At 41.8% G+C, this 14,182-nt stretch overlaps 1 protein-coding gene across 1 annotated transcript in view; it reads left to right on the top strand.

The window, feature by feature from the left end:
* THSD4 (thrombospondin type 1 domain containing 4) overlaps positions 1-14,182 on the top strand; it is a 579,525-nt gene that overhangs the window by 256,113 nt on the left and 309,230 nt on the right. Inside the window, 1 exon segment of the mRNA XM_036028532.1 lies at positions 8,403-8,539. Coding sequence (XP_035884425.1) covers positions 8,403-8,539 — 137 coding nt within the window.

Here is a 14,182-nt window from a genome sequence, read left to right as displayed (position 1 = left end):
ACCTGGAACACTGTGATGTAGGATTGGACAGAGGGAGAAGCTGGACTGGGACAGTCACTGCAGCTGCAGGCGGTCCCACGGAAAGCTCTGAGCTGGGATGGCCCTGCAGAGTTACCCAAAATTTCTGTCTGGGTGGGTCTTTGTACTACCACGTGGACCAGTCATTGGATGGGGGCCATCTCTGGGGACGAGGTTCAACCTTGGGTGAGGGGCTCCCTTAGGCTGATGACAAGTTCCAGAAAGACACAGCCACACTCTCAGCTAATGGGGGAATTCTGACTTGAATTGGGATGGTAGATGGACAATCTGGGCATCACACTGTAGCATCTGTTCCATATACCAGGTTACTTTCTGTTTCCCTGAAATCCTTTCTTCTCTGTTGTTACTGTCCCTTTTTGTTTTTCATTTGTTGTCTTTTCCATTTTACATTTACACAACCCCATGCTCTCTAAATTGTGCAAATCTTCTTTCAATAACTTGATGTTGCAATATCTTAAAATTTATTGGGTATTTTATTCATTTCATTTTCTTAAGTAATTGTCTCCTAGAACCTTGTCACCTGCCCCAGTGTTTCCCTAGTGCAACTTTGTCCCGTCAGGGTCTCTCTTCGCCCTAGTCCCGGCATTCTCTCTGGGGTTAGATCTTCTGTGTCCTGGACCCTCACCTACTTTCCTGGTGTATTCCTTCATTGTGGTAGAATACAGCCTCTAATAAGGGTGCATGCGAGGTAAACTGTGCGAGGGTTGAATTTTTGAAAATGTCTTTGCTTTTTCTTAAGTGTTGGTAATTTGACTGGATATTACAGTCTAATTTGGAAATTACTTGCCCTCAAAAATTATGAGTCATTTGTTAATTTTCTTCTAGTTTTCAAAGTTATTGTTGAGAAATTCAATATCATTTTATTTGTTTGTTTCTTCTCTGGTGGGCTGTGTCTTCTTTTCTTTGGCCCAAATGTCTTGAAGTTTCACAGCCGTGTGACTTGTTATTATCCATTTATCAGGAGGTTTCACCGTGGGTCCCTTGTCCTCCTACAGCTCTGGCAGAGCTGGCCAAGAATGCAAGACTCTGAACACCCTTGAACCAGGTCCTTTCTCAAGGTTGTGCTTGCAGTGAGCAACCTTGAGCTAGAGATATACCTCCATCCAGAGCAAAGAGTAGGGCTCTTCACTGCTTCCCATAAGAGCAGTAGGTTCCTCAAGCTCAGTGCTCCTCAGCTGCAGTGCAAAGCCACTGCACGGGCAATGTTCATCTGGGCTCCTGCACTTTGCCCCCGTGGGAACTGGGGCCAGCGGAAACTGGCGGATGTGCTGATGCCCATTCTGCTTGCTCTTCCTTAAGTAATAAAGTCCTTTATCTCTGACTGAGACGTCTTGTATTTTCTCTCTGTATCCGTGAAACATCAACAGGCTAACTTATTAATTATAAAGAGGGTAACATTGAATCCCACTCCTAACACATTGTTCTGCACATTTGGTGGGCTCCTTCAATCTAGAAACAGAAATTTTCTTGAGTTATTTGATGGTCTCCTTGGGATCCAGGAAGCTAAATGCTGCTTTAAAAAAAATAACAACAGATTTATTCAGATAAAATTCACATAACCATGAAAGCCAGCATTTAAGTGGTTCAATTTAGCAGCAGTTTTAGTATAGTTAGAGAGTTGTGCAACTGTCACCACTATATAATTTCAGGACATTTGCATTAACCCCAAGAAGAATGTTCAGACCCGTTAACAGTCGCTTCACAGTCTCTCCTTCCCCCAGCCCCTGGCAGCCACTGATCTGTTTTCCACCCACATAGGTTTGCCTCTTCTGGACATTTCACGTAAGTGTGACTATAAAGTATGTGGCTTTTTGCAGCTGGTTTCTTTCACTTAGCAAGACATTTTAAGATATATCTGTATAGCAGGTATTAGTATTTAACAAGTACTTTCTGTTATTGAATAATATTCCATTGAATATTACACAGTTAGTCTGCTCATTAATTGAAAGACATTTGGATTATTTCCACTTTTTAGCTATTATGAATAATGCTACTATGAATATGTACAATTTGAACGTGTTTTATGTTTTAATTTCTCATAGGTATATACATAGAAGTAGAATTTGTGGGTTGTATGGTAGCTGTATATTTGACGTTTTGAAGAGCTACTAAATGCATTCCAAGGAAGCTCTTCCATTTTACAATCCTATCGGCTTTGTATAAGGGTTCTGATTTCGCTACATCCTTGCCAACACTTCTATCTTTTTTTATTTTAGCCATCTTAGTGAATGTGAAGTGGTTTTGATTTATATTTATCTAATGATTTATAGTTTATTGTGATTTTGATGGATATTTTCCTAATAACTAATGATATTGAGCATCTTTTCATATACTTATTATCCATTTGTATGTACTTATAATCCATTTATATATACTTATATATTCCTTGGAGACATGTCTATTTAAATTCTTTGTCCATTTTTACTAGTTGGGTTATCTTTTTAATTTTTGAGTTGTATAAGTTCATTATACAAGTCCATAATCTGATTTGCAAAAATTTTGTCTCATTTCATGTGTTGTGATTTCATTTCCTCATTGGAGTTCTATGATGAAGTCCAATTTATTTATTTAGTCTTTTGTCACTTATGCTTTTTGATACCGTACCATCTGAGACTAACTCAAGATTGTGAAGATTTATGTTTGTACTTTTTTCTAAGAATTTCATAGCTTTAGCCCTTACATCTAGGTTGATTATCTATTTTGAGTTAATATTTTTATATAGTGGGAGGTAGGGGCTCCAACTTTATTCTTTCACATGTAGATATGCAAAGTTGTTCCAATACCATTTGTTGCAAAGACAATTCTTTACCCCCTTGACTTGTCTTGGCACCATGGTCAAAAATCAATCACTAGAAAATATAAGAGTTTATTTCTGGACTCTCATTTCTATTCTACTGATCTATATGTCCAGCCTTATGGTGATATCACATTGTTTTCATTAAAATCAGGAAATATGAGTTCTCCAGCTTTGGTATTCTTTTTCAAAGTTATTCTGGCTATTTTTTGTCCCTCATATTGCCATATAAATTTTAGGATCAGCTTGTCTATTTCTACAAAATTAAAAGCCAGCTGGTATTTTGATTGATATTGCATTTAACTTTAAATCAATTTGGGGAGTATTGCCATGTTAACAATATTAAACCTTTGAATTCATGAGCATGGGATCTTTCCATTTATTTAGATCTTCCTTAATTTCTTCCAACAGAGTTTTGTAGTTTTCAGTGTATGTTTCAGAATTCTTTGTTAAATTTATTCCTAAGTATTTTATTCTTTTTGATCCTATTAGAAATGGGTTTGTATTCTTAATTTTATTTTCAGATTTTTTGTTAGCATATAGATAGCATATAGAAATAAAATGAACTTTACATATTGATCTTGAATCCTTTAACCCTAATGAACTTGTTTATTAGTTCAAATAATTTGGGTGCAATTTTTGGATTTTCTATATACATGTTCTCTGTAAATACAGATAGCTTTATTTCTTTCTTTTTAACCTAGATACCATCTCTTTTTCTTTGACTAATCACCCTGGCTAGAAGTCCTTTTTACTTCTATAAAATCAGTAGTAATGTCTCCACTTTATTCCTGATTTTAGTATTTTTAAGTCTTTTTTGCTTTTGTCCATTACATAAAAGTTTGTCAATTTTATTGATCTTTTTAGAAACCAACTTTTGATTTTATTTTCTCTATTGTCTGTACCTTCTCTACTTAATGTATTTACACCCTAGTTTTCTTCTTCCATTGGATTTGGGTTTAGTTTGCTCTTTTTTTCTCAGTTCTTAAGGTGGCATATTAGGTTATGATTTGAGATCTTTTTTGGCATAGATATTTACAGCTATGAATATCCCTCTAAGTACTGCTGTAACTGCATCCCATAAGTTGGTATGTTGTGTTTCGTTTTTCTTAAACTCAAAGTATTTTCTAATTTTCCCTGTGTTTTTTTTCTTGATCAGTTATTTAGATGTGTGTTGTTTAATTTCCACATATTTTTGAAATTCCTAAATTTTGCTTTGTTATTGATTCCTAATTTCATTCCACTGTGGTCAGTGAGCATCTTTCATGTAAGTCCGATCTTTTCAAATTTACTGTGGCTTGTTTCATCATGTAACATTCGTTCCTTTTTGGAAGATGTTTCATATGCACTTGAGAACAGTGTGAACTGTGCTATTGTTGAGTGGCATGTTCTGCCTGTATCTGTTAGGTGTAGTTGTTTAGAGTGTTATTCAAGTCTTCTGTTTCCTTGCTGATTTCTCTCTAGCTCTATCCATGATTGAATTGTCAGTCAGGGATGTCCAGCCTTTCAGCGTGTCTGGGCCACACTGGAAGAAGAAGAGTTGTCTTGGGACACACATTAAATACACAAACACTGATGAAAACTGATGAGCAAAAAAACATGTTTGAAGTAAATTTACAATTTTGTGTTGGACTGCATTCATAGCAATCCTGGGCCACATGTGGCCTATGGGCCACGGGTTGAATACCCCTGGACTGCATTGTCTATTCAAGTCTTCTATTTCCTTGTTGATCTTCTGTCTAGCTCTATTCATTATTATTGAATTGTCTACTTTTCCTTTTCCTTTTGTCAGGTTTAGCTTCATGTATTTTGGGCCTCTATTGTTGGCTTCCTAATGAATTGACCCTTTATCATTATAAAATGTTCTTATTTGTCTTTAATAACAAATTTTGTCTTAAAGTTTATTTTGTCCGTTATTAATAGCCTCTGCAGCTGTTTTTATTTTTATTTATTTACTTATTTTTGCCAGTGTTCTCATTGTTTTTGTGAAGAAGTCAGTCTTCAGAGACTTTAGTCAACCATTCTGGAATGTGGAACCTCTTAAATGCCCAGACGGCTTCTCTGTCTTCAGGTCTGCGTCTCCTTTATGGCCAGAGTTACTGTTTAGAAACGCTGAGATGCAGCAGCTTTGGTGAGGCGGTTCCTGCGTAGGATTCGTTTGGCTGGGTCTGCAAAGTCATTACCATGGGTCTTTCTGCTTTCCGCCTTCCAAATTTTTGTAACTGTCAACTTCTTTTCTATTTTCTTCTTTTTTTATTACTAAAAAAAGTGCCTTTACTCAGGCACTTTTTGCAAAGGGAATGGAGCTCAATGAGTGGTTTACATGTTTAACCTGTATCTGAGGGTAAACCCTTCAGTTGTTAGCTACTGTATTCGAAGTACCTGAATTTTCTTGTGTATTCTCCAGCACTTTTTTAAATGACCAGGGGTCTTTGTGAGGGATCCAGATACATGGAAATACCTTAAATTTAATTAAAGATGGTGCTTATATTATCTTTTAAATTTAAACATGGAATTTGAACATCACTGATTCAAAGTAAGAATGGCCAGCTGTTCCCAAATCTTTTCACTACTTGATTTTCCTTGGACCAGTGGTTCCAAAGCTTGACTATGCACCAGAATCACATGGAGGGCTTGTTAAAAATACAGGTGACCCACCATCATCCCCGGAGTTTCTGATTTAGAAGTTGGAGGTGAGGCCTAAGGATTTGCATTTTCAACAAGCTCCCAGGTGATGTTTATGTTTCTGGTCCTGGGACCCCACTGGGAATCACTACCTGAATGTGGGAAAGTTAGTGTTTCCTTTGGTGTGGGGAGGACATTTGGAAGCAGATGAGAACACAGAGAGAGAGAAATAAGAGGGCAGATAAACAGGGAGGAAAGGATCTGCCTACTTGTGCTTATCCTGTGGCATCCAACTCATGGGCATTCTGCTGTTTTCTCCATGGCAAAATCTGCTTGGGGAAGCAGTTCGTGGCATCAGAATTGTAATTGTATTCAAGGAAAAAAGGACTGAAGTAGCACTCCACAAAAAACCTTAAACTTAAGCCCTGCAATCGTATCTTTAAATGAAATTTTAAAGTGGGTGGGGAGTGTATGCAGGGTGGAGAAGTCAGTCCTTGTGTCAAGTTATGACAAGCACTGGTCCAGTATTGCTAAGGCAGCAGGATCTTGGCAGGTTGATTAGGGAGGCACTTGTCCGCAGGTTCAGTTATCTCCTGGGGCTGTCCCTTCCCCTTGTTGCAAGTCTGAGAAGGCAGGACACTGACTGACTAAGTCACACAGGCAGAGGATCAGACCAAGTGTCTGGTTTGTACCACAGGTGGGAGCCCAAACTCACTACCATTCCTCTGGGTTATTTTCAGGTAGCCATTTGAAGATTCTGCCATAATTATCTCACATTTAACCATTTTGTTGTTGTTGCTCTTGTTCTCAGAATGTTCTTCTGTGGTATGGTCGAAAATATTGAGAAATAGAATTGTGGCTGCAAAAGATAGAGGTGGTTGGAAGGAATCCAAGAGAGAAGTGAAAACCCAAAACCCTTGTCTCAGCTGACGCTGCCTTTCAGACACTTTTATTACTTAAAATGCAATGCACCCAGGTACTTCCTTTTACTGCTTTAGAAAGCAAGGAGCTGGGAAGAGGGGGAGCAGTCTGGATGGATAGATGACGTGAGAAAGCAAGTTGTAGAAGATTTGTTTTACTTGTAACCTGTCACTTCATTTTTTAGGTCTGTTATATTTTCAACTGTTTTGTTTTTAATCTATAAAATGATGCTTTAGTTTTAGATAATTCTCAAAGGTGTTTGATACTTTTTGTTGTTGTTTTTGCAAGATGACCTCTTACATCTTTTGGGCAGTCAGGGTAGGAAACCAAGTCAAGAGTCCTCTTGACTTTTAAGATAGACCTTAGGGTACATAGGAGACATAGACAGGAGATTCAGTCTTCCCTGAACCACATGGTCCCAGAGGCTCCATGTATGTTTTTTCCTGGGAGCAGTTTTCAATGGCTTCAGAGGGAGAGAAAGTTCATTGCTACGACAGTCAGGCAGCCACACTGGGGAAAATATGATGTATCTTCTTGTGAAGAAAAAAGGCAGTATTATCCAATCCAATAATCAGATTTTCAGACAAAGGCACGACCCTGGAATGTCCTGTCTACAGCTGAGTATAGCATTAGTCTTGTTGCCAAGAGGTTTTTAAAAAATCAGTGTGTACTAGCTTCTCTGTCTCTTTTGGATATGAAAACAGATTTTACCTGATAATTTTTCTCATTCTTATTTTGAAGGCAACTAAATTGCTTTGGAGGTATTAGTTGTAGTGGTAATTAATTTAGCTTTTATTGAGCACCTACTGTGTGCCAAGCTTCATATAAAGTGATAGAAATATAGAGAAAGACTTGGGTAGGTGACTACATCTCGTGGTGGGAGGGGAGAGAAAGGCAATAAAAAAGCCAGTACTCATTTATCCATCCCTCCTTTTATTGCTCAGGGATTTGTTGAGCATTTTCTATGTGCCCAACTCCGTACTGAGTGCTAGGGATACAAAAGTGATTAAGACTGACACATCCCTGTGGTCCTTCAAGACCATGCTCCAATCGAGCTTGGTTAAGCCTAAAGCAGAGAAGGTCAGAAGAGCCTGTGACGGGGGGATGTATAGGTGAGATTAGGATCCAATGAAGGGCTTCTTGGAGGAGGTGGCCTGGGAACTAAAACAAAGTAGAAACAGGTGCTAACCAGGTAAGACAAAGGCAGCAAGAAAAGTTAAGCAATGGCTGAACAGAGGTAGTGCTCCGTTGGGGATAGAACATAGGCCTAAGGAAGAACAGTAGGAAATAAGACTATTTATATTTGCAAGACATTTTATTTCTTGCTTAGGAGTTTGGACTTCATCCTAAGGTGATTGAGAAACCACTGAAATATTTCATAACGGAGGAGTTATACAGGAATCTCCAGCCACACAAAAGAGCATTACTATGCTATAACTGCAGAGGCTTTACGTAAACTAAACAACAGTAGAACAGCCAACGGTGTGCTCTCGATGATTGCTGATACATAAAATATAATTATGACTATAGCAAAGTGTGGGAGTATGTCTACAAGTAGATTCTATTATTGGCACTGTGAGATTGCTTAAGAATGCCTTTGTGATACTCATTCAGCACTGAGTCTCTGCTACATGCTGTAGATGAGGCTACAGGCTCTTCCCTCCATTATCAAAGATGCAGAGACCTGGTAGCATCCATGCACTTTTTAAAAGTATGTGGTTATAAATGTCCGGAACAGGCAAATCCACTGAGACAGCAAGTAGATTGGTGGTTGCCAGTGTCTCGGGGAGGAGGGGTGGAGAGAATCTGAAGGGACAGCAAACAAGTCCAGGATTTCTTTTTGGAGCAATGGCAGTGTTCTGGAATTACTGGCAATGTCTATACAGCATTGTGAGTATAGTAAAAAACACTGAATTTTACACTTTGGTTAAAATGGTTAATTTTATGTTATGTGAATCTTATCTCAATAAAAAATAGAGGAAAAAAAGATGTTGATTGATTTTCTTTTTTTTTTTTTTTGTAGTAAAGGGCAACCGGAAGTGTGAGTTGAACTGCCAGGCAATGGGCTACCGCTTCTACGTGAGGCAAGCTGAGAAGGTCATCGACGGCACCCCCTGTGACCAGAATGGCACGTCCATCTGCGTGTCTGGGCAGTGCAAGGTAAGTGGCCCAGGACGGCGGTATCAGGGTGGACTCTTAGGCTGCTTGAGCTCTTACTGCCAGACCGTGGTCTGTGGCCTCCTGCAGCCCACAGGCCCCTGAGCATGAGCTCTGGGAGAAGTGGGACAAGACAGAGCAGCTTGGTCCACCCTGTGTTTTTGATCTTTGGGAGTCACCTGGTCTCACTCTGGCATTGTGATTATTAAATGGTTTGTGTTTACACTGCATGCTTCAGAAGGAACACAGTGCTCTTTGCTCATTGTGTCTAGAGCGCCTTCCTCACCTCTGAAGTGGAGGTGATGGGAAGGCCACTCCCGGCTCAGGCCGGAAACAGCTGGCGGCGTGCAGGTGGCATTTTAAGGACAGGGTGTATTTCATCTTGCCTCCCACCAGATGGGGCGAGCTTCCAAATGAAAGTCATCTCTCACCCTTTACAATAGATGCCGTACTTTAAACAGGAAGAGTTTTCCGCCTCTTTGGACTTCTGAAGTCTGTTCCAGTAAATCCCTGCCCAACATTGTGCACACATTCTGGGCTTGAGAGAATCCTTGTAGGATGTTAACCTTTGACAGAAAGCATGTTTGGTTAAAAACAGGTGTCTTAGATGAGATGTCACAAATGCCACAGTCACATTAATTTGGGCCTGGAAGGCCACCCGCCTTTCATTTGTAAATGTGGTCGGCAGAGCCAAGCAGGTAAATGACTCTTTGGAGCCCAGACTGAGGTTTAATTCTGCCTTAATTAAACCTCAGTAGCTAGAGGACTGATTTTCCTCAAAGGAGGAGGCCTCAGCTATCACATTTGCAGGTTCCTGTTATACCTGTAATGTAAATTGCCAGTGTTTAGTATTAGAGCTATCCCAGTGTGATTTCTAAGCACAACCTTCCCCCCTTAGCCATTGTGTAGGATAGCCTCAGATTCTGAATAAAGTTAAGAAAGGGAGAAGCTGTCATTTGCTACCTGATGTGTGTGAGGTGTCTGTGGAAGAGCAAAACCCCCAAAGAATTATAAGGCGGTGTAAAAGAGGCAGAGAGCATGGTGGGAAGTATAGTGGGGGCCACGGCCTTCCTGGCTTCCGATTCTCCCCTCCTTTGGAAAAACCGTTGTGTTTCACACATCCCCTCTGAGCCTCACCTTCCTCCGATAGAAGCTGAGGGACTTCCATTAGAGTTTTGTGCTGTCCAGCTCAACTGGTTTCTGCCTCTCCACTGTTAGTGAACCTAAAATAATGGTCCTTAAGCAATCTGGCTTTTTCTTTCCGATACTGAATGAACTGTTTTGTTTTCTGATACATGTACACCTGCTGGGAGTGGGTACAGTGTAATGGTTAAAAACATGCCCTCTGAAGTCAGGTTGCTTGGGTTCAAGTCCTGCCTCTCCCACTGACTTACTGTGTGGTCTTGTCCAAGTCACGTCATCTACAACCCAAGGAGGATGGTACAGCTCCTGCCTCCTGCCTTACAGTGAAGAGCCGTGTGCTAGTGCACGTACGGTGCCTACAGTGGGTCTGCACTTAGTAAGCATACTGGTGTGTGTTAGTGCAATTGTTTGTGTCCACTTATATCCCGTTGTATTTGAGTTTTTAAATGCAAAGTATTTGCTTTTTTTTTTTGGTAGATTATAGATTTGTGAGATGGACACCGCCTTTTGAGGCGGGTCCTCTCACTGTAATGGGACCCATGGGGCAGAGCAGATTCTAGCTGGGTGTGTCTGGGGAAGGGCTGGAGTGTCTGATTTTCTAACAAGCTCCCGTGGGATGTGCATGCTGTTGGTCTATGGATTGTACTTTGTGTAGCAAAGTTTAAAGGACACTTTGATTAGATCATACTTAACAAAGAACCAGAAATGTAAATACAGAGTGGTGAAATGCCTTGGAAGATGAAATGTGATCTCTTTCCACTGGACAAGCGTGTTTTCTTAGTGTTACACGATGTGTCTCTGAACTGATGATATGAAAGAAAAACAAACACTTATAAGGACATGGCTATGGATTCTTCGTAATTGGTGAAAACCTTTCAGACTATAGGACAGCACAGTTCGAGGATGATAATTGCTGAAAGACTGAGACAAACAACCCCAGGATGTAAGCAGATTAATAGGTATTTGATGTCACAAGGATGACTTTGCTATTCCATCACATTTGTTCTCTGTGCTTTTGCCTAAAATTCACTCATTGAAGTTGTTAGAGCCCTGACTCTCTTGTCCTCTTTGGAAATTCAGTTTCAGTAATCTGAAGTACATTTGCTTCCCAGGGTAAGGCTCTGTTTACTTTGCGTCTTTCAGAGGGTGAAGTGTCCTTTTCTGAACATTTGATGGAAAGCCCAGAATTCCATTGGATATCTCTGCTTGGCTGCCTTATGGCTGAGAGAGCGGTCTCTCGTGGACACGGGTGCCTGCCTCTGCTGGCTGCATAAAGTTGAACAGCAAACCTGGGCCTGCAATCAAACTTAATGAAAGGCAATGAGCATAAAATAGGAGTATGAGTCAAACCCACAAAGGAGTAGCTAGGAGAGAAGAGTGTCTGCTCGACACCAGGCCAAAGAAATACCCAGGCCCACACAGTGCAAGCCGGAGTGCTCTGTTCCGGTGCCCACAGGGCACTCCGAGCATGTTCATCTGCCTGCTGGCTCCTCCGTTTCAGAGCCAGGAGCTGGAAGAGCAGCAGGAAGGGTGCAGGCGTCCTTGGACAGGAGGCTGGAGAAAATGGAGGCCCTCTCTAGTCCCTCAGTACTGGGTGACACTTCTTTTCTTGACAGGGACTGAATGTTGGCTTCAGACTAAGGACTGCATGTAGCTAAGCTTTGAAGGCAAAGCACTGTGGCACTGTCTTCTCCTGAAGCATGTGTCCGCGGGATTCCGCCTTCCTCGTCCAGACCCCTTCCCTCTTAGACATCTAATGGGACTGTCTGGCCAGTCTTGAGAGCAGTCTCTGAGACACTCCCAGCCCTGACTGGTCATTATTATCATTCGTGGGAACGAAATTAGCATTTTCTAATTAACAAAGATCACAGTAATAATTTCTATCAGTAAGCATCCCATTAACTATACTGTGATTTTTTTAAATTTGATCTCAGTTTTAAGGTATGTCTGAAAATTTTTGAATGTTTATACTTCAATGTAGATGCATTATTTTTGCTCACAATTTAATAAAATAGATGAAACTTCGCCTTCAAAGATTTAGCAGGCATTTAAAAGAACAGGGTCACTTGGGTAAAGACTACCAAAAACAACATTCGCTGCCTGGAGTCCAGACTTTCAGAAACCTCAGGATCCCAGACCTAACTGAAACTGAAACAGTCAGAATACTCTAAGACCCACCCAACAAAGGTTTTGGTGGTAAAGATACAGTCCTTGAGTAGGTTTTTACAATACAGAGGCTGATGCAAAACCGCAGAGGAAGAAGGTGTTGGAGCTGATTCGTGCAAGCTAGCAAGGAACCGCTTCTGAGAGTTCGCCATGTGCCAGACCCTGTGCCTGCCAGGTGCCTTCCTAGGCGATGGTTTCATCGGGGTCATCCGCCTTCACAATGACTCAATCAACAGGAATCATTAGTCCCTGTTTTACCAGGACTATCAGAGAGATTAAATGACTTGGACACACGAAGTGCTGCATAGGGGCTAACGATTAATATTGACTTTTTAAAGCAGAAAAAGTGGTTTATACATGAGGGGGGGAATCTATGGGCTTTAGGTCTCCCATATTCTGAGTTTATTTTCCTCACTGCCTCCTTCCAACACAAACTGTTTTTCCAAAACACACATCAGGACATGCCTCTTCTTTGCTTAAATTCCATCTGTGGCGCCCCATTGCCTATGGAATAGAGGCCAGGCCCTTCATCACCTGTCTGCTGCCAGGCCTCCCTGGGCCCCCGGTGCTGGCCAGGCTGGGACGTGTTTCTCCCGACCCAGCAGGCCTGCAGGGTTGTGCTCCACGAGAATGCGCACGCTGTCCAGTCAGCCCACTCTGGGTCTACCCCTGGCTCTGCTCAGAAGCCACTGGCTGACCCCCTTGTGTACTGTTCTACTTGACTGTTCCCTCTTCTTGTAACTATTTGTTCCCATCGCCCTCGCCTGCCGCCCAGCCACCCTGGGAGCAGTTCCAGGCACTTGGCTTTAGCAAAATGCCTACCCTTTGAATAGGTGCTTAAAATAAATGAGTAAATGAATTAAGGTACTTAGTGACTCAGTCTGTTGGCTTCCAGCAAATGAAATTAGCCCTGAGTGCAGCGCAGAGTCTCTCATTTTTGTCTGGGATGGGCAGTTGATTGCAGATAAAACAAGGACATGCAGCCCCCTTGGCCCAGTCCCCAGGGCCCAAGGCCCAAGGCCTTGGGGGTGTGGGAGAGTTCTTGGCACACAAGCTCCGGTCTCCCTTGTCCTGTTTTTACTTTTGCTCATTTTGAATTTCCCGAGTCCCTTCAGAGCTAATGACAGGAAGAACCTAAGCGCGTGTAAGTATGTGCTCCCCAGGGTGCCTTCTGTTGAGGGCACAGAGCCCCCTTATGCCCACCAGGCTCCTCCCCTGTCCCTAGTCAGCCGGCACTCTCCACGCAGGGCACCTCCTATGTGGCCTTCCGCGCACACTGCGGGGCTTTCACCCTTCCTCCCCAAGCTGGGACACTGCTGGGCTTCCATCCCGACATGTCAGCAGACAGCTTCATATTTATTCAATAAATTAAAGCAAGGTAACTCTTTCCAGATGTTCAGAGATAAGCCCTGGACCGCGTGTGGCCCTGACTAGGAAGGAGGACACAGTGGGTGTGTGCGTCTGTGCTGGGGCTGGGTGTTCAGGTGCTGAGGGTCTGTTCCTGCTTTAGCGGCTGCTGCTGTGCTATCGGAGCCCAGCAGGGGGACCCTGCTCTTCCCTCTGCCTATGTGCCCTGAGTGGCTTTCGCTTCTCCTCTTGGTTGCCAGCATTATTTTGTGGGCTTTGCTCAGAGTTCCGTCATTACTTGAATGAAATCAAGAGAATAATTGCAGTGGGTAAAGTTTATCCCCTTTGCCAGACATTTGCATCATCCGGGCCTGAAGTAGGATGGAGAGCGTTTACCCTGCTTGAATTCCGAGCTTGTGTGACGCGTGGTGGGCTCCCTCTGGTATTCCCACTCCAAGAAAACTGCTCTAAAAGCCCTTTCTGCTTGTGACTGTTAAAATGCTTATCATGTCAGGTGACAGCTACTTTGCCATGTGTCTGAGCTCCGAAAGGAGGAGCATTAGATATCCTCAGTGCTTAACATAGGAAAATTATTCAATAATGTTTTTAAAATGGAAGAGTGAATAAACACAAGAACGAGTCAGGAACTGAATATGAAGCCTCCCTTCCTAGAAATAATCAAGAATAGGGTTAACAAAGCATTAACATTTTAGAGCCCAGGCCCTGTTCTCAAGGCCTCTCGAATTCCTAAACCTAAAGTAAACCTGATGAAATTTTCCTGGTTATATGTACTTCTTTTCCATTATCTATGTTTTTTCTCATTTTCAAGCATTGGCACCACTACCTAACATAAGAACTCTGTTAAAATGTCTTTATTAGTACATACTTATTAACTATTGTTATCATTAATTATTAATTAACAGCCCAAGCAATACACATAATTATTAATTAATTCAACAAATAATCTTCACTGCTCACTGCCATACACAC

Source organism: Phyllostomus discolor, chromosome 1, assembly GCF_004126475.2.
Source record: "Phyllostomus discolor isolate MPI-MPIP mPhyDis1 chromosome 1, mPhyDis1.pri.v3, whole genome shotgun sequence".
Classification (NCBI taxonomy): Eukaryota; Metazoa; Chordata; class Mammalia; order Chiroptera; family Phyllostomidae; genus Phyllostomus; species Phyllostomus discolor.
This window is presented reverse-complemented; position numbering and strand designations above follow the sequence as displayed.